This window comes from Neocloeon triangulifer, unplaced genomic scaffold (genome assembly GCF_031216515.1).
Source record: "Neocloeon triangulifer isolate White Clay Creek 2 clone unplaced genomic scaffold, ASM3121651v1 ptg000014l, whole genome shotgun sequence".
NCBI classification, from domain to species: domain Eukaryota; kingdom Metazoa; phylum Arthropoda; class Insecta; order Ephemeroptera; family Baetidae; genus Neocloeon; species Neocloeon triangulifer.
Window position 1 is genome coordinate 13,714,387 of NW_026775556.1, and position 18,734 is coordinate 13,733,120.

The 18,734-nt window shown below is 45.0% G+C and overlaps 1 protein-coding gene across 2 annotated transcripts; it reads left to right on the top strand.

Annotated features, from left to right (window-relative positions):
- Positions 1 to 132: 132 nt before the first annotated feature.
- Positions 133 to 18,719, top strand: LOC132201682 (E3 ubiquitin-protein ligase UBR4). Of its 2 annotated transcripts, none has more exons than XM_059628041.1 (45): positions 133 to 251; positions 790 to 887; positions 1,018 to 1,498; positions 1,668 to 2,067; positions 2,159 to 2,615; positions 2,727 to 3,235; positions 3,289 to 3,528; positions 3,590 to 3,888; positions 3,974 to 4,364; positions 4,464 to 4,940; positions 5,029 to 5,328; positions 5,380 to 5,567; positions 5,635 to 6,157; positions 6,223 to 6,527; positions 6,588 to 7,011; positions 7,096 to 7,477; positions 7,581 to 7,984; positions 8,041 to 8,373; positions 8,460 to 8,909; positions 8,968 to 9,216; positions 9,269 to 9,559; positions 9,618 to 9,962; positions 10,026 to 10,427; positions 10,476 to 11,531; positions 11,583 to 11,899; positions 11,957 to 12,296; positions 12,348 to 12,764; positions 12,818 to 13,018; positions 13,084 to 13,461; positions 13,590 to 13,960; positions 14,044 to 14,587; positions 14,675 to 15,190; positions 15,244 to 15,391; positions 15,449 to 15,774; positions 15,834 to 15,926; positions 15,978 to 16,229; positions 16,312 to 16,713; positions 16,778 to 16,918; positions 16,974 to 17,161; positions 17,217 to 17,511; positions 17,577 to 17,752; positions 17,810 to 17,950; positions 18,004 to 18,199; positions 18,255 to 18,414; positions 18,470 to 18,719. In XM_059628041.1, exons 1-45 carry the CDS (start codon positions 133 to 135, stop codon positions 18,535 to 18,537), a joined length of 14,793 nt encoding a protein of 4,930 aa, XP_059484024.1. In that variant the 3' UTR covers positions 18,538 to 18,719. The 2 variants fall into 2 exon arrangements, with proteins under 2 accessions (XP_059484024.1, XP_059484025.1); XM_059628042.1 differs by having other exon boundaries at positions 11,960 to 12,296.
- The last annotated feature ends 15 nt before the right edge of the window (positions 18,720 to 18,734 follow it).

Genomic DNA, 18,734 nt, shown 5'->3' on the forward strand with positions numbered 1-18,734 from the left:
GACTGTGCGGCCTACGACATGCGAATTCGCGGGGCCGTTTCAAGGAGCTTCGTAGTCCATGTTCGCTTCTTTCGCGTCAGCTGCGCTTTGAAATCTCCGTGAAAAAACTAGAAAAATGACTAAATAGGAAAAATGGCAGCGAGCAGCGGCGGTGTCGAGTGGACCTCGATAATCAAACCAATTTTGGCCGCTTCGTACGGCTCGTTGAGCAAGTTGGACGTTTCTAATTTCGTCAAAGGAATCATCCGAAGGTGAGGCCGCCTCCGTGGAGGCCGTGGGACCACCAACGACGTTGTTTTTGCCAATCTTAAAAAGCCCTTTCCTCACCCGTCTCATTTATCCTCGTCTGTCTTATTTTAGAACTTCTGGCAATTTCTAACGAAGAAAGCATTGTTTTTATGGGGATTCTAAAATATTCAGATCATTTTTCACATACCGAACTATTTTAATTGTACCTACACACGCTTCTATAGGAATGTTTGCGAGCCAAAAATGTGCCGCAACTCCACCGTGATTTACGAAAAACTTTTCAGACTGTTGCAATCGATCCACTAACTGTTTGGCTAGACATTCTTCAAGGATTTTTGGCAAGACGTTCCAAAAGGGAATTTAATTACTTCACAAGCAAAATTTTTGAACGAATATGTACATACCTCAATAAATTATATACTTATGAATTTCCTTGCTGAAAAAATAATATGTAAACTGAAATTAACAAAACAAGGAGGGGACTTTAGGCTTAATAGTTTATTTTCAATTTTTAGTCATGAAAAAAATATGTATTTTCAGTGAATCTGATTTTGAGAGTCATGATGCAGAATATGAACCGTTCTACACAGCCTTCAGCATTTTGGCTGCAGAATATCTCAGTTCTGGGGCTGACAGTTGTGAGTATTCATGATTTATTTTATTAAATAATTTGCAATAACTTTTTGCATTAATATTTTTTATTTTTATCTATCAAGAAAATGCAAATTATTTTGTTCTATTGAGAGAAAATTCCTTTTTATTTTGCAGTGGAGAAAAGCCAGGTCTCGAGTGTGGCCCATGCTTCGAAAATTCTTCTGCACTTTCTGGTCGAGCGACTCAGCCGACTTGAGGCGGATGATGGTCACATGGCCCGTCTGCTTCTTCTGGCAGTGCAGGGTTTGTGTCAGAGCAAAAGCACCCTCCAGGTGGCAGATCGCCTTGCCCTGACGGCCGACATGAAGGTGGCAAGACTGCCTGGACCGTCGAAGGCCGGCAGCCAGGAAAAAGAGGCCGAGCCTTTGAAAAGACCTCGCTCAGACCTGACGGCCGCAATCCTGGAACAACTGACCACACCCTTGAGTCCTTCAGCTGCGGTGGACTCGGCTGAAAGTACAAAAGAGGCGGCTGAGACTGAGGCACACAACCAGTTTGTGCGCAAAAATGTGATCAGCTTGAAAGCCCTTAATGCCTCTGACCGAATTTTGAATGTCTGCCTCGGCCTGGGCAGCCTCAAACCTTACCTCTCTAGGTAATTTTAATTTTTTTTTTAATTAATTGTCTTCATGTAAGGATAGGATTTCTAATAACAATTGTCATGTTGTTGTTTTTTTTTTTTTATTTAACTTTATTTTTCTTCTTGCTTATTAAGATCTTATCATATTTAAAAAGAAAAATAATCTCTATTTATTTATTTACAGTGAAGAAAAAACTTTGACATCCCAAGATGCTATGCAAATCAAACAGCACTCAGCAACCCTGCTTGCTGAAGTCTCTTTGGTTCACACCGCTCTAGCGCTTCCCATTCTTGAGCCTCTGAACTCGGAAAAAGTTAACAAGTTGGCAAAACTCAGCAAAGCTTGTCTGCAAGCAGCCGTTTCGTGTGCTTCGTCAGCCGTTCTGCTCAACGCCAACCAAGCAACAGCCAAAGGAAAAGAGGAGGATTTAGACCCGTCAATGGTTGGTGTGGTGGAGAAAGCCATTGAAGTAGCAGACATTGTGTCTGCAGCACTGGCCTCATCAAAGCATGTTGAGAAAGGCACCCTGCAAAATGTGGAGGCGCACTGGGCTGCTGTTCTTCTCCATGGACTTTGGCAGCAGGTTTGTTATCAAAAAATTATGTTTAAGTTTATAAATATAATTTTCCAAATAAAATAAACTTTTGTTTAATTTATTTCAACGGTTTTATCAGGTCTCTGCAACTTACGAACACCGACAGCAAGAAAAAGGAAAATCGCCGAGTCGTGCAACCTCTGGCAGACTGAACCTGCAGAAAGTGCAGCAAGGTTTCAGTGTTCTGTCTGTGGCTCTTGCAGGCCACGCCCTCAAACTTTGCACCCACCTTATGGCGGATCTTGATGAAGACGACAAAGAACCAGTCGAAGGTCCACTGCTTGACCCTGAGGACCTATGCGCCAAGCATACAGCAGGGGAAAGAGTTGCCTACCTTCTTAATGCGGCACCTTTGCTGCAACTGCTGCACTACTTGGCCATCATTTCATATAGGAAGGCGTACACATTGAAAAAGGCACTCAAACCAACCAATGAAGAGGACACTGTCAGTTTCTCAGACTCCACAATATACAATGGAGACGACTTCAGCTTTTCCGAGGATAGTTCCGAAGACGAGGATAGTGAGCCCATCTTAGGTATTCCTTTTTTTCAAGATATGAAAAGATATTTATGAATTAGTTTTTAAACATTTTTTTTATTCAGTTAATAAATGGAATAATTTTTTTTCGATTTATTTATTTGCTTAGGTCTGTGGCTGGAGAAGACTCTTGCTCCAAAAGTAATATCAGAAGGCAGTGAAGCTGAGGGAGAGCGTGATGATTCAAAAAGTGGCCAACAGGCAGCCATCTCCTCATCATCAGGACTTCAGAGCTCGGTCGTGCCTGAAAAGGGTGAACCTCACGGCTACATTCAGTTGGCTAGTGAAGTCTTCAACTTCCTGACGGCCAACTTGGTGTGCTCCACCAGCGGTTTGATACGTTCAAATGTTGCCACCAACTTCAGCGAGCAACACACGGTCATCCTGGCTGCCATCATTAGAGACTTGGACAGAGAAACTGCGAGGACCAAGACAGGCTCCATTCCTGCCTACTTCGGTGCAAGTCTTGGTGCCCTTTATTTCAAATTCAGCCACCACCTGACGCTTTACACCCATAACCTGCTAGCCACGTCTGTTTTGCCAGATGCTCTGCAAATCTCCTTGCTCAGCCATCTTGGTGTCAACCCTACTCCGCAGGAGCAACCGTGGCCATTACAGGTAATTTATTCTTCTGAAAAAAATTCAAGGACATTTTTTAATTCAACTTTTAGGTATATCCTCGAGCATTGGCTGTGCTCTCCCAGTTTATTGTGATGAAGAAACAGCCTGACCAAGAAGCTTTGATTTTGCGAATTTGGAGCCGTCTGATCAACACTTTGCTTGAATGTGTCACAAGTCCTGCAGAGCAAGTTGACTCAGAGAATGAAGATTTGAATGTTGAGCACGCCCAGCTGCTGCTCTTCTTTTTCCATTACCTAAGTCTGCTGCAAAAGAAGTCTGTCTTACTTCAGGTAATTGATATTTATTTTTTAGTCATATTTTGCAGCATTGAAAAATATTTTAAATTGATAGGTGTCCAGTGGCCTCATCAAATGTGGCGAGCTGTTAGCAGAAAAAGTTTCTACGTTGAGGGAAAGCCAGTTGCTCCACACAGCTCGACTCATCCACCTGTTCGAACACTTGATGCGTCACCTGTACGAGGCACCCTCTGTGCTCTTGGAGCAAATCAAATGGAACTTGTTTAGCGCCACAGGCTTAGTGCCTGCTGACAAGGGGTCAAAAATTGCATCAAGGATGTTCTGTCCTTCTCAGGATGTGGTAGATAACATGACCAAAGGAGCAGGTCAAGAGGACTCTGGAATGAGACCCAGGTGAGTTGAAAAATGAATGATTGATAATTAATAAATTGATTAAAGAAATTATTCATGTCCTAAATTTTCCTACTTTTATTAACAGATACTACAGTCTGACCTCTCTTGAAATGAACCACGAAGAGTGTCCAAAATTGGACGGGCTGGCTTGCAATTTTGTTCTTGCCACTCCAGAAAAACTCAAATACCCTGCTCTTGTCGACGCTTTGATCAATCTGCTAGGCGTCTTGCACAAATGCGACTCCAGCTGGTGCCGCAAAGGCCAGTCTACGTCTCTCCTGTGCACAGTTCAGTACCTGTTCTGCAGCGCCTGGCGCATGCTTCTTTTGCTGCCTCCGTCAGCCCCATTTGTGAGCCAATTGGGAGTGGGTGCTGACCCCAGCGATGTCCCTCTGTTGCTGTACACGCTTGTCTGGGGTCCCAGAACAGGCTGCACAGTCTTCTCTTCATACATCAAAGACAATTTGATAAAACAGGTATTTTTTAAATTATTCACCAACTCCAAAATATAATCTAATTGAACCATTCATTTTATATTACAAATAATCTGAAATAACAATCGTCTTCAATTTCAGGGAATACTTCCTGCCAATGTGGATACACTGCTTAAAACAGTCAGTTCAACACAGACCAGCCTGCATTACACAGCCACTGTAGCTCGATCTGTTCTATCTGCGTTCCGATCCAAGTATCTTCAGGCTTCTGGCTCTCCGTCTCTTCACTTGTCAGATGTGATAGCGGTTGATGTAGTCCTTGCTAAACTGCTAGGCCACTTGCATGATCCAAAGCAGCAAGCGGCCGTCGAGACAGCCATCAGTCTTTTGCCTGACTTGCTTGCTGTGTTGGCTCACATCTCTGGGGCCATCAGGAAAGGTGTCCTTGCCTATGTTGAAGAGAGCAACGAGTGGCTTCTAGACGTGTTGGCCGTGGCATCATCGCAAAACACGCACACTGCAAATTTGACGCTGGGTCTACGGACTCTACTACCTGCTTCAGTTCGCTCGGCTCTAGACAGATGGAACAGCACAAAAGCATCCTACGTCCCTGGATCTGTAAGTGATCTTTCCAAATAAGCCTTTATTTTTCATTTTGAAATCTAACAGTCATTATTAATGTATTTTAAAATTTACTTTTTATCAGGCGTATGCAACTGACCAACTCCCAGCAGAAAGCCATTTGTTGAGTGTTCTGAACAATCATGTGTCTAAGTTGTACAGATGTGACTCCTGTTTGACCAATGAATCCCTGAAGCACCTCACACATGCCCTTGTCACATTCTCATCCGACTTGGCCACCAAACTCGGCCCTGGAGATCTGGCACTTCGTCAGCAAATTGTGGCTGCTCTTTTGCCGGTGTCACAAGATGCCTGTGCTGAATATCTTTTTGAACTCCTGAGCGCCGCTCTTCTTGAGTCCACAAATGAAGACCAACAAAGACAGGTTTAAAAATGGGCTGGTTTATAAGATTTAAATCTAATACACAGTTTGTAGGTGTTTTGCACTCTCCTTGCACATTGCTACAGACTACTGTTGGCAGAGGGGGTCGATGAAAGAGTACATCTTGAATGTTTGAAAATTATGGAAGCAATGCTGGAGCAAGGTGCACCAGCTCTGTTGACGTTTTTCACAGATGCTGACCTCACCAAAGTTCTTCTTGCAAGACAAACAACCAATAGAAGGTAGCAATTTTTTAATATAGTAAAATAATTAGAAACATTTATCTGTTATTAATTTAATTTTTATTAGATTCTTCAATCAATTGTTTTCTGCTGCTGAAAAGAGCCCTGGAGGTCCTTTGGAGGCCTTGTGCATTGCAACTGTTTCACGTCTCTCGGGAGTAGAGAGGAAAGAGTTATCAGAATGGCTAAGGCACCTCTTGCTTGGCCAACTGTGTCTGGATTCTCCAGAGGTGCCTTCAGATGAAGCGCCTGAACCAGCTGAAACCACGGCCAGCAAAAAAACTTCTGGGCCCGAGCAAATAGAGAATCAGCAGCTGCTGCGATACCTTGTCTCTTATATTGTGAAAGAGGGTCCTGCCTCAGAGGCGTTGTCGAGAACAATTTTGGAGGCCCTCATACCAATAGGCTCAAGACTTTTGTCCCTGGACATGCCAGGAACAGGTTTTTCGGATGTGATGCAGATCATGGTTACGCTGGCAAATTCAGGATCTCGAAGAGGCCACATTCACTTGTTCTGTGCGGCTACATTGTGGCTTGAGCAATGCAAAGAATTCATTTTGGATGGAGACACTTTGAAGCAAATTGAAAAGGTAGTACTATATTTTTTATCTATGGTACTTGTAAACTTAAACTTTAATTTATTTTATTATTTTAGGAGCAAGTTTTGACAGGAAAAGTGAGGGACATTGTGGAAGCTGCTGGCCAGCTGCTTTGCTACGTGGCTGATATCATCGGGGCCTTGGGAATCTCCCAAAACAATGCTCTGATCGGAGAAAGAGCTCAGTCTCCTTGGGACAGTTGTGACCTCAGCCCTCCTGACACTCTAGACTGTGAATGGATGGAGGAGTGGATGGGTGGAGACGATGAAGATAGCACTGGCGAAGACTCTGATGAAGATAGTCTCTGCAACAAACTTTGCACTTTCACTCTCACCCAGAAAGAATTCATGAATCAACACTGGTAAAATTACAAAATTAAATTTTTTCATGAAGCTCTATATTAAAATACTATTTTTCTCAGGTATCACTGTCACACGTGCAAAATGGTTGATGGCGTAGGTGTATGCAGCGTTTGCGCCAGAGTTTGCCACAAGACACACGACGTGACTTACGCAAAGTATGGCAACTTCTTTTGTGACTGCGGAGCCAAGGATGACAACTCCTGTTTGGCTCTTTCAAAACGCAGTCCTGAGCCACAACCGGCGCCACCTTTCAGCGCAGATTCGTCACAGCCACGAAGAGCCACTTCATCACCTATTCCTGAGCGCTCAGAAAGAGCCAGAGACGACAAGGCTCGTCACCGTGCTGCCCTTGCTCAACAGCTTGAGGCTTGTGGTGAAGCTCTTATGCACCATGCTGCTGGAAGCCCGTTGGTTGGCTCTCTGTTGGAATTGGCCTGCTTGCTTGTAGGCGCTGTCAGAGCTGCTTGCGACAGAAACAGCTCGGTAAGTGGAAATCTTTATCACTTGTAATTTTATTTGATCAAAAGAAAATTTTATTAACTTCTTGTGTTCTTGTAAATATTTTAGGTTGGATGCCATACCAGAGCTCAGCAAGCTCTTCTCCGCTTGCACACCCAACCGAAAACGTTTGAAGCCTGTGACCAGTTGATGGTGCCCACTCTTGGGTCTCAAGAAGGTGCTTTCGAGAACGTGCGCTCTAACTATCCTGGAGACCAAGGCCAGACTATCAGGCAGCTCCTGTCTGCTCACATGATCCGCAGAGTGGCTATGTGCTGCTTGAGCTCTCCACATGGCAGACGCCAGCACTTAGCTGTTAGCCACGAAAAGGGCAAAATCACTGTTCTTCAGCTGAGTGCCCTCCTCAAGCAGGCTGACTCCTCAAAGAGGAAACTTACCCTGACCAGACTTGCTTCGGCTCCAGTGCCTTTCACTGTTCTGTCCATTACTGGTTTGTTAATTATTCTCTTTTTATTTTTTTGCAAAAGGTCATACTTTATAACATTTTTAATTATTTTATTCAACCCATTCCAATTATTTATCTATGCTTATAGGAAACCCATGCAATGAAGATTTCTTGGCCGTGTGCGGTCTAAAGGATTGCCATGTTTTAACATTCAGTGGTTCAGGGACTGTGTCCCAGCACTTGGTGCTGCATCCCCATCTTGAGACTGGAAACTACATAATCAAGGCTGTCTGGCTGCCAGGTTCTCAAACGAGGCTGGCTTTAATCACTGCAGACTTTGTCAAAGTTTACGATCTTTCCAAGGATGTTCTCAGTCCGCAGTTCTACTTCCTAGTGCCAAGTGGCAAAATCAGAGATGCCACGTTTGTGTTTGCGGAGGACTCTGACCCAGCATTGCTGCTCATGTCATCAGCAGGTTACATCTACTCGCAAACCATGGGCCCTGATAGCTCTGCAGAGCATGGACCTTTCTATGTCACAAACACGCTTGAGGTTCAAAAAATAAAATTTATTTCGGTCACAAAAATAACTTAAATATGTATAAACAGGTAAATCACCCTGACGTCAAAGATGCCAATGGTCTGATAGCAGGTGGTGGCGTGTCAGTCTATTATTCCCACACACTGCAGCTGCTCTTCTTCAGCTACAACCAGGGCAAAAGCTTCTTGGCTTCGCTCAACAAAGACCTGCATCTTGGAGCTGTTTTCCAGATTCAGCTTGCCAAGGCAGGCAAAGCCAGTCAGACGCAAGCTGCTCAGCCTCTTTGCCAATGGTCGGAGGTTCCAAATCACCCTGGCCTTGTTTGCAGTGTTCTTCAATCGTCAAACAATCCTGTGATCCTCATGCTGAGACCAGACACAGTTCTAGTTCAGGAGATCAAGGTAATTTTGCATTTGTGTTTGTAGCATTAAAAATTACTGTAAACCTAAATTTTTGTATTACATTAACACTTAATACTGAAAATCAGGTTGTGCCAGCCAAGGCAAAAATCATGGACATGGTGGCGATCAGACATGCAGCATCAGGCTCAGAATTGAGAACGACATTGATACTTTTGTGTGAGGATGGCAGTCTTCGCATCTACATGGCCGGCCAAGAGCACACTTCTTTCTGGCTTGCTGTTCAACCAGCTAGCAAATCATCCAAGAGACGTAAAACAGCTGCTATCAAAACTTTGAGCAAAGCAGCCAAGCCGAATGCTGCCCCAGCATTCCCTGTGGACTTTTTTGAGCACTGTCAGTTGATGAGTGAGGTTGAATATGGTGGCAATGACGTTCTTGAGACATATAATACAGAGCAGATCAAGAATAGGTTTGCTAAGCAGGGTCAGTACATTGCCAACAACAGACCTGCTGGCTTTACCGTTGAGGTCAACAACGCTGATCCCTCTATGGTTATGACTGGAGTTAGGATTCAGGTATGCAAAAGAAATCAGCGTACTTTATCATTTTTTACATTTATCTTTTTATATAAAGGTGGGTTCTCAAGACCCATTAAGAAGTCCCACTTTTGTGGAAGTGCAAGGTCGCAGCATTCAGCTAAATGTCACCGGCTCAAGATGGTTCGACTTCCCTTTAACGAGAGAAGAAAGCCTGCAAGCTGATAGGAAGTTGTCAGTTACCTTCGGCCCATCCCAAGATCCAGAATACGTCACAATGCTAGACTCAATGCTCATCTATGGCAAAACGAAGGATTCTTTTGGTTGGCCTGAAGAAAATGAAGAGGTACAATTTTGAAGGTTTTATTTCTTGTTTTATACTAATGTAAATTTTACAGCCTGGCTCTTCAAATGGAGTAGTCGCAGCTGGAAACGGAGACGCTGAAAATTTGTGTGCTTTAGAGCCTTTGACCTCATTGGAGAAGGTTGTGTCGGGAGTACTTGAAGTGTTAGACGGTTCCTTCACATTGTTTGGCTGTCTGGAAGAGAAACAGATGCAGCAGAAAATTGTCACTGTTGAGTTGGCCACTAAAATGCTCACTCTGCCAACCTCAAACACAATTCAGACTCATGCCAAATCTCTGTTGGCTGCACTCCACTCTAGCCGTGGAAACTATTACGACTTTAAGGTTAACTTTTTTATAAATTAAATATAAGATATGCATATTAATTTGTTCATTTATATAGGATCGCGCAATTATGGAGCACTTGGTTTCAGTCCTTGATGAGCTTTCAAGCATTCCAGAAGCGAGAGACTTGGACGCTGAGGCCTTCTACCGTGTGGTTTTGATGGCTCGCAGTATCGCAGCAGCACGTCCCAACAATCTGCACAAGATGGCCGAAAGCTTGTATCAGAAACGGCCAAGACCTTTTGTGGCGCATTTGCTGGATATATTTTGGAGATTGCACGCAGCACGTCCCACAAACTCCTCTCTTGCTCCGGTTTGTGTTCCTGGACTTCGCCATGTTGAAACGACTGTGCATGCCCTGGTGGAAATCATACATGCCTTTTCTGTCTGCGATGTTGAACAGGTACTGAAATTTATTACTGCCTGTTAATGTGTTGTGAAATTAATTGTGTTATGCATTCTCCAGGTTCCACTTGCAGCACAGCATTATCTACAATTGCTACTCTGCCCCGACGCCCAAGTGTCGTTCAGTAGCAAACAAGCGCTGATTAGAGTTTTGCGCCCCAGACAACGCAGCAGGAAACGTGTAGCATCTCCACCTCCGCCTTCACCTCCTGGAACTGACGTTGACACAGCTGAGCCTATCCGAATGCTTGGAGGAGAAGTGGCTGCCGGAGTGCCACCTCCGCTGCCTCCTGCCAATCCCATTGAGGCTCTTTTGAACGCTGGTGGCGGTTTTCCGCCCCTGCTCGACATACCACCTGAGGCCATGGACGAGACAATGATGGAACTGGCCATAGCTCTAAGCTTGCAAGAAGATGGTGACCAAGTTGCTAATCTGCTCACTGTCCAGCAAAACCTGCAACAGGTACTATTTCAATGTAGCTTTAATGCAGTAATAAAATGAAATGTTTAGGGAATGCAGAATTTGGAGGCGCAACAAGCGGCGCACCAGGCTCTTCAGAATCTGCAAGTTCTTGCTGGTCAAGCAGGTCCTAGCCAAGCTCCAGAAGCAGGCCACCTGTCAGACACAACAGCCTCAGCTCCATGCTCCGACGATGAAGGCTCAAACGCCGCAACTGATGGCAGCACTTTACGCACTTCACCAGCAGAACAGGGTGGCTCAGAGAGTGGAGGAAGTGGTGCGGAGAGCTTTGAAATGTACGCAGTGGGACGTTCTGACGAGCCATCCAAGATATCCAGCGGCCAGAAAGAAAGCCAACCGTTGGCAGAACAACAACAAGAGGTGGCCGAGGCTCGTTCTCTTCTCGTAGAGAGACTTCTTCTGGAAAAGCTTCTCGAATTTGTCCCAAAACTGCAAGAAGTTGGCGGCGTCCAGGCTATACCTCTTCTGCAAGTCATCCTGATTCTGACCTCTGACCTTGATGGTGAGGACACCAGAGACCGACACTGCCTGGAGGCACTTCTGGCTGCACTGATTAGCGAGCTGGGCATCAAACGTCCCGTTGACATGTCTGCTGCCTCTGAATGCAGACGCACGCCGCTGGTTGAAGTACATCTCGTGATGATGCGCTTCCTCAGTGTCCTAATGAGTCGTGCCAAGGCAGCAAGCAAAGCTGCCACATCTAGTGACGCCTATGTTTCTCAGACAACGGCTTCTGGTCTTGTCGAAAGTCAAGCCATTGACTATTGTCTCTCGCTGCTGCAAGGCCTGCTCATTTACTGGAAGGGACAAGAGAGCGGCCAAGTGACTACAGCTCCAGGCTTCCTGAAATCCCAGCCTGTTGCCGCTCCTCCGGACATGTCACCTTTCTTCCTCAAGCAGTATGTTAAAGGCTTGGGTGGAGACGTTTTTGAGTCGTACCCACAGCTGCTGACGGAAATGGCTCTGCGCTTACCCTATCAAGTTCTGAAGCACTCGGATGGAGCTGCTGCCCTTTTTGGTCAGCAATGGAGACAGATTCTCTGCGACTACATGATGACTGCACAGGCTCCCTTTGTGCGGAGACAAGTATGTTTTACTTTTGTATTTCTAACTCATTTATAATCATTTTTACCATAGGTTCGAAAGTTGCTCATGTTCTTGTGTGGCAGCAAAGACAAGTATCGTCAAAGTCGGGATTTGCATGCACTTGAATTCCACATGGGCAGAGCCACCAACTTGGCTACTGAAGCCCTTGCTTATGACCAACTAGTTCAGCTCATGGAACATCTGAAGGCCTGTCTTGAAGTGGCAACCAGCAGACCTAACAACTGGCAGAACTTCTGCCTAGCCTCTGAACCGTTGATTCCCTTCTTGTTCAAAGCCAGTTGCACCTTGGATGAAGGCGTCTGTCCAACTGTACTTCAGCTTCTTCAACACGCTATATGCAGACCAAGGTAAGCTGTATGAATTCAAATTAAAAGCCAATTAATTTTAACCATCTTGTAAAACAGCAGAGAGCGTGAGAGGTCAGTAGAATCTGACGATGATAAACCAGACTGCTCAGTACTTGTTGGCTATGTAAACAAAAATGTTCCTTCTGAGGTCATGGCCCAATTCATCAAAACCTTCCTGCTGGAGACAAACGCTGCATCTGTCCGCTGGCAGGCACATGAGCTAGTACTCAGTCTGTTTGAGCACTCCAATGATGCTGAGCAGCAACACCTTCTTGGTCTTCTTTGGACTTTCTGGCCCAGTTTGAAGACTTACGGAAAAAAGGCCGCACAATTTGTTGACCTCTTGGGCTACTTCTCCAAACAGACTGCAGACAAGAACGGAAAACTTCAAGAAATGGTGATACTGATCAAACTTAATCACACGATTTTAATATTCTGTTTTCACCAGGTTGATCTGGCTGTTGAAGCTCTTAAGGCGCAAAACCAAGTTCTAGCTCAACATCCAAACACATCGATCTACAGCAAACTTGGCCAGTTCATTGAACTAGACGGCTATTACTTTGAGAGCAGGCCTTGCCTTGTGTGCAACAGCCCTGAGGTGCCTCTCTCCAGCATTAAGCTGTCAGCCGTCAAAGTTGACTCAAAGTTCACAACTACGACGCAGATAGTGAAACTCGTTGGAAGTCACTCAATCAGCCGTATCACTTTACGCATTGGAGATATAAAGCGGGCCAAGATGCTGCGCACCATCAACATTTACTACAACAATCGTACTGTACAGGCTGTGGTTGAGCTGAAGAATAAGATGTCTATGTGGCACAAGGCAAAGCGAGTCACTCTCACATCTGGCCAGACTGAAGTGAAGGTAAGACGCAATTAAAATTTTGATCTGGTGTTTGAATTAAATTCATATTGAAGGTCGACTTCCCTCTGCCTATTGTTGCCTGCAATTTGATGATCGAGTACTCTGACTTTTATGAGAATATTCAAGCGTCTTCAGAGACGCTGCAGTGTCCCAGGTGTGGAGTGTCTGTGCCATCAAATCCAGGAGTTTGCGGAAACTGTGGTGAAAATGTTTTCCAATGCCACAAGTGCAGAGCCATTAATTACGACGAAAAGGTAAGCAAAAATTCATTTGGGTACTTAAATCAAAAGATGGTTACTTAAAAAAAAAAAAATTCTAGGACCCATTCTTGTGCCATGCTTGCGGCTTCTGCAAATATGCAAAGTTTGAATACACTTTGGTGGCACGGGCCTGCTGTGCTGTGGATCCAATCGAAAATGATGATGACCGGCGCAAAACGCTTGCAGCCATAGCTACTATGCAGGAGCGTGCAGATCGGGTGTACAAGCAGCTTACTGCTATTAGACCCACTATTGAGAACATTTTGCACAATGTCGAAGAGGGGCAGGTTGCATCATCTGAAGAAACACCGTCCTCAAGCTCCACATCAGGAGGTGCCTCTACCACTCATGTTAAGCACAAAATCCAACTTTTGGCCCAAAGATACTGCACAGATTGCAAGGGGTCATTTGAAGAACTTGGAAAAATCTCTCAAAAGGTACTTGCAATTGTTTATACAAGAATCCAAAATTTTGCCTTTTGGCAATATACATATTTTTTGGCAATGTTATATGTCAACTATTCAGACAAAATTAATCTTGTTTTATTTATTATTTTTGTCTAAAGGTTCTCGCATGCCGAGAGGAAATTGTTGCTTATGACCGCAAGCAGCGTGACAATGCCCCGCGCGCTCGTGGAAGCCGCAGCCTGTCCCACTCATGCAAGGGTTGCTACGGATGCGCCAGCGCCACAATGGAACACTGTCTCACCTTGTTGAAGGCATTGGCCTCGATCTCCAGCCCCAAAGAGCTTCTGCGACGCAGTGGACTTGTGAGTGAGCTGGTCGAACGAAATTTGCACCGTCGAAGTGCCAGCGTGCAACAGCAGGTGCGCCAGTTGCTGTGTCTGCTTGCTCGAGACCAGCCAGACACAACTGCCGAGCTCTGCCAATTGCTCACTGACCGCATCTCCGTAGCCCTCTCGGCACCTTCATCAGGGTATGTAGATTATTAATAAAATATAAATTTTATTACTTCAATTCTTCTCTCAATATTAAATGAATTTATGTGTTAAATTTTAGGCAATTAAGCGTGCAGCCAGAGATGAGTCTTTTGTCCTCCCTAATTTGCACAGAGGACTCTTGCTGGGAAGAAAAGTTGCGTTGTGTGGTGCGTCTTTACTTGGCTGCAGTGCAGCAGGCGTCTCCCCCAGTTACAGAAGCAGTGCTTTTGCCGTGCTTGCACATCCTTCTGGGGCTGATGAACCCACCCAAGCCAACCACACAGGCCCATAAAGAAAAAAGCGTGCTTCAGATGGCCAGCGTCGCTCCGTCTCAAGACTCCACTCTCAGTCTAGACGCTTGGCTTAACGGCGACGCGAGGCACTCATTTGCCAGATGGCGTGCTCGTCACCAGAGCAGACAAGAACCGACCTCCAGGGAAGAGGCCAGGGCTGCTTACTTGGGTCACAAATACCTGCGCAGGTGGAGAGCTTCAGCTGGACATCATGTACCGCGTCTCAGGTTCTCACAGGCCTCGTGGCTGAAACATGTTCTCTTCAATCAAGGCTCCAGAGTTGCCAGGCAAGCAGCTTGCAAGATGCTCGAGACCTTCTTTGCCTGTCAGGTAAGAATTTGGACAAGTGCGCTTTTTTATTTTGTGTTATTATTTAAATACCATTTTTTGTTTATTTTTTTTATTTCTATTTTTCAGGTACCACAAAGAAAGCAAGAGCTGCTGAACCTCTTAACGGAATTCCTTGATGACCTCAGTTCGGCTGGAGAGACGTCTGCCGAGTTTCTTGCCCTCTACCGCACTCTGATCCAAGCAGACTGTTGGAAACGATACCTGGCCCTGCGGGGTACTCTTGTACGCCTGGCAGATCTGATCAGCCGTGAAATCAGCCAGCTGAGCAAACAGGAGGAAGGGTCACTCGACCTTGCCGAAGGCTTTGCTCTGAAGGCCCTGACTGAGTTGCTGGCCTGCTTTATGGAGCATGACGCCATCAAGAGACTCTACAAGGGCCGTCTTGTGGGTGCAGTGCTAAACGGCTACCTTGCACTACGCAGACTGGCTGTCCAGCGCACGAGACTCATTGATGAGACGCAAGACAAGTTGTTTGAGCTCCTGGAAGAGATGACTAGTGGCACTGAGGCGGAAACAAACGATTTCATGCGCATTTGTCTTGACGCTGTTGAACGATGCGAGGTGGATGATGATTTGACGCCGGTCAGTATTTTTCCTGTGCGATCTTTTTCTTGTAATTTATCATTAAAATGCAGGTGTTCATTTTGGAGCGGTTGTGCTCTATTATCAGCCCTGAGGAAAATGATGTTGGCGACTTCCTTCTCACCTTAGACAAAGATCCTCAGCAGGAAGACTTTTTGCAGGGAAGAATGCTCGGAAATCCTTACACAAGCTCTGAGCCAGGTACAATTTAGAATTTACAAAGAAAAAATTCATTTATTTATAATTTTTTAATGAAAGGACTGGGACCGCTCATGCGAGATGTGAAGAACAAAATCTGCCAAGATTGCGAACTGGTGGCTTTGCTCGAAGATGATAATGGCATGGAGCTTCTGGTCAACAATAAAATTATCAGTCTCGATCTGCCAGTCAGAGAAGTGTACAAGAAAATTTGGCTGCTTGAGGGTGATGGAGAGGCCATGAGGGTTGTTTACCGAATGAGAGGCTTGCTTGGGGATGCAACAGAAGAATTTGTAGAGACCCTAGACAACAAGAGTAAACAGCAGGTGGACAACGAGCAGGTTTACAAAATGGCCAATGTAATGGCCGAGTCAGGAGGAATTCAGGTAAGATTTTAATTTGATTTAGTTAATAATTATGTTAATTGTAATATTTATATTTCTAGATCTTGCTGAAAAGGCTCATGTGTGTTACAAATGTTCTGAGATCAAAGCCATTGCTGCAGGTGCTCTTGAAATTATTCCTCCTCTGCACAAAGGTAAAATTTTCAAACTATGTAAGACATTCTATAACTATATGTATAAAATAGGTGAGAAGCAACCAAGAGCTGTTGGCTACCCCATCAGTCGGTGCCATCGAAGTTTTCTTGGCCACTGCAGAGCGGTGTCTGTCAGCAGGAAAAGCGGCCGAGCCACGTCTCACAGAACAAATTCTGGCCATCATGGAGACTATTCTCACCCTAGCAGCCGATAAACCTCTTGATCATTTCCTGCTACTAACCAGAACTGACAAGGGTGCTGGCCACGTTAAAGATCTTCTGCAATTTGCTGCAACGGGAGAGGTAAAATAAATTTAACCACAGAATGAGTGTTTTAGGGTCAAATTTGTTGAACATCATATTAAATTTGGTTGATCAATTTCAGGTCAGCCTGCAACTACTTGAACACCTTGCAAAGGTAGCTGGTGCCCTGAGCTATGGAGACCCTGCTCGAATGACCGTCCTGACTGATTACCTGGCGCCTGTATTTGATTTTGAAAAGTATGATCAGTCGCGCAGCGCTGAGGAAGAGCAGAAGATGGAGTTCTTGTGCCTGCTTGCATCTGGAATGGACCACAATGCTGCTGGCAGCACTTTGAAAGACCACCTGAACCAACTGGGGGTTGTTCGCAGAGCAGTCGATTACATTGCCGCCCACGCCCCACCTGCCACCCCACTGCTGCTTGTACCAGGCACAGACGCGTGGAAGGACTTCATTTCCAGGCCTGCCCTGAAGGCAATTCTCAGACTGCTGGCTGGACTTGCTACCCAACACGAACCAACTCAGGTATAAAAATTACGAGCATGACATAAGTAGGAAGAATTGAATATTAAACATATTATATGATTAGCTGGAAGTTTCTACCCCCGAGTGCATTGCTGTTCTGCACAGACTTGAGCAAGTTTCATCAGAAGAAAGGGTCGGTTCACTGTCTGAAAATTTGCTTGAAGCCCTGGGCACAAATGAGGCTGTCAAAGAAAGAATTGAACAGGTAAAATATTTCAATTAAAATTGGAATTAAAAACAAAGTCCACAATGTGAATCAGGTACGACAACACACTCGAGCTGAGAAGAAAAGACTGGCCATGGCAATGAGGGAGAAACAACTAGGCTCCCTTGGCATGCACACAAATGAAAGGGGGCAAGTCACAGCCAGCAGCTCTTTGCTTTCACAAATGGAAGAGCTGGGAGAGGAAACAGGACTAGTCTGCGTCATCTGTCGAGAGGGCTATCGGTATGTTTTGTAATGAAAAATAATTAAATTTATAAATACTATATATTCTATTTAGTTGCCAGCCAAGCAAGGTACTGGGCATTTACACATTTACAAAGCGGTGTGCCTTTGAAGAGGAGGAGCGCAAACAACGCCGAGCTCTGGGCTACTCTACTGTCAGCCACTTCAATGTGGTTCATGTCGATTGCCACATGGCCGCTGTCCGTCAGGCCCGAACTCGAGACGAATGGGAGTCGGCTGCTTTGCAAAATGCAAACACCAGGTGCAATGGTCTTCTGCCGCTCTGGGGTCCTTCGGTGCCTGAATCTGCCTTTGCCAGCTGCCTTGCCAGACACAACACCTACCTTCAGGTATTTTAAAAATAAACTGAAATTATTCAAATGAATCCTTCTTTATATTTTTTGTTAATTTTTAGGAATGCACTGGACACAGAGACATCTCGTACTCCAGCACAGCTCATGACCTGAAACTGCTGCTCCTCAAGTTTGCACATGAGCGATCTTTCAACGAAGACACTAGTGGTGGTGGCCCTGAGTCCAACATGCACCTTCTGCCATATTTGATCCACATGGCTCTATATGTTCTCAATACGTAAGGGATTTTGCCATCAAATATTTTCAAGTTTATTGATTAACTTTCATGTCTTAGCACTCGTTGTGCTGCCCGCGAAGAAAAGTCCTTGGCTAGTTATTTGAATGCAAATGCAGAGACCTGGGTGATCAATTCCTTTGTGCCCGAAGGTCCTTTGTATTGGTGTGTCATGTCGCTGCTCCTTCGTTCAACCAAGAAGTTTGTTGTCTCAATTCACAAAGAAATTTTTGGAACTAATGTTTTTCTTTCAGATGGGAGCAGGAGGATGGAGTGGCCCACTTGAGGCGGCTGCTTTTCCTTGCGCAGGCCAGGAATTTGGAAAAGACAAACACTCAGCAAGTGAAAGCAACAAAGCTGTCGGACACCTCCGTGAAAGATTACGTCGTCTACAAACCGTTCCTCATGTTCTACGGTCTTGTTGATGGCCTCTACAAAAATTGCTTCAAGGTTGGAATTTGTCAAAATTAAAAAGCGCATTTCTAATTTATTCCAAACGCTACAGAAGGTGAACTGTAGCACTGAAGAACAGTGGCCAAGTGCACTGGCTGAGTACATCCGGCACAATGATGAGGCCCTCTTGAAGGCGTGCAACCAACTTCTCACATTCTACTCTGATGAACTGCTGCCTTGCGCCTCTTTTGACGAGTTCTGTGACGTTGTTGGTAAGAAGTGCTGAATATTAATTGTTATTTGATGTTAATCTAAAATATTGCAAAGGTTTGCTTGGAGATATCAGCAACCCTGAGGCTTTCTTATCTGATGCTTTGAAGGGTGTGTCCGGATAGCAGAGCAGCCCGTGTCTCTTACCTTTGCTTGCCCACACTTTAAACTCGCTTTTCAGCAGGTGCAGACACGACTAAAACTGCTTCGTTTGCAGATGATATAGTTCTCTCATTCACTATTTTGTTTTAAGAATTTGGATTTGATAATTGGTGGTGATGCTAATAAAATAAATAATTAATCATAATTGCTTATTATTAGT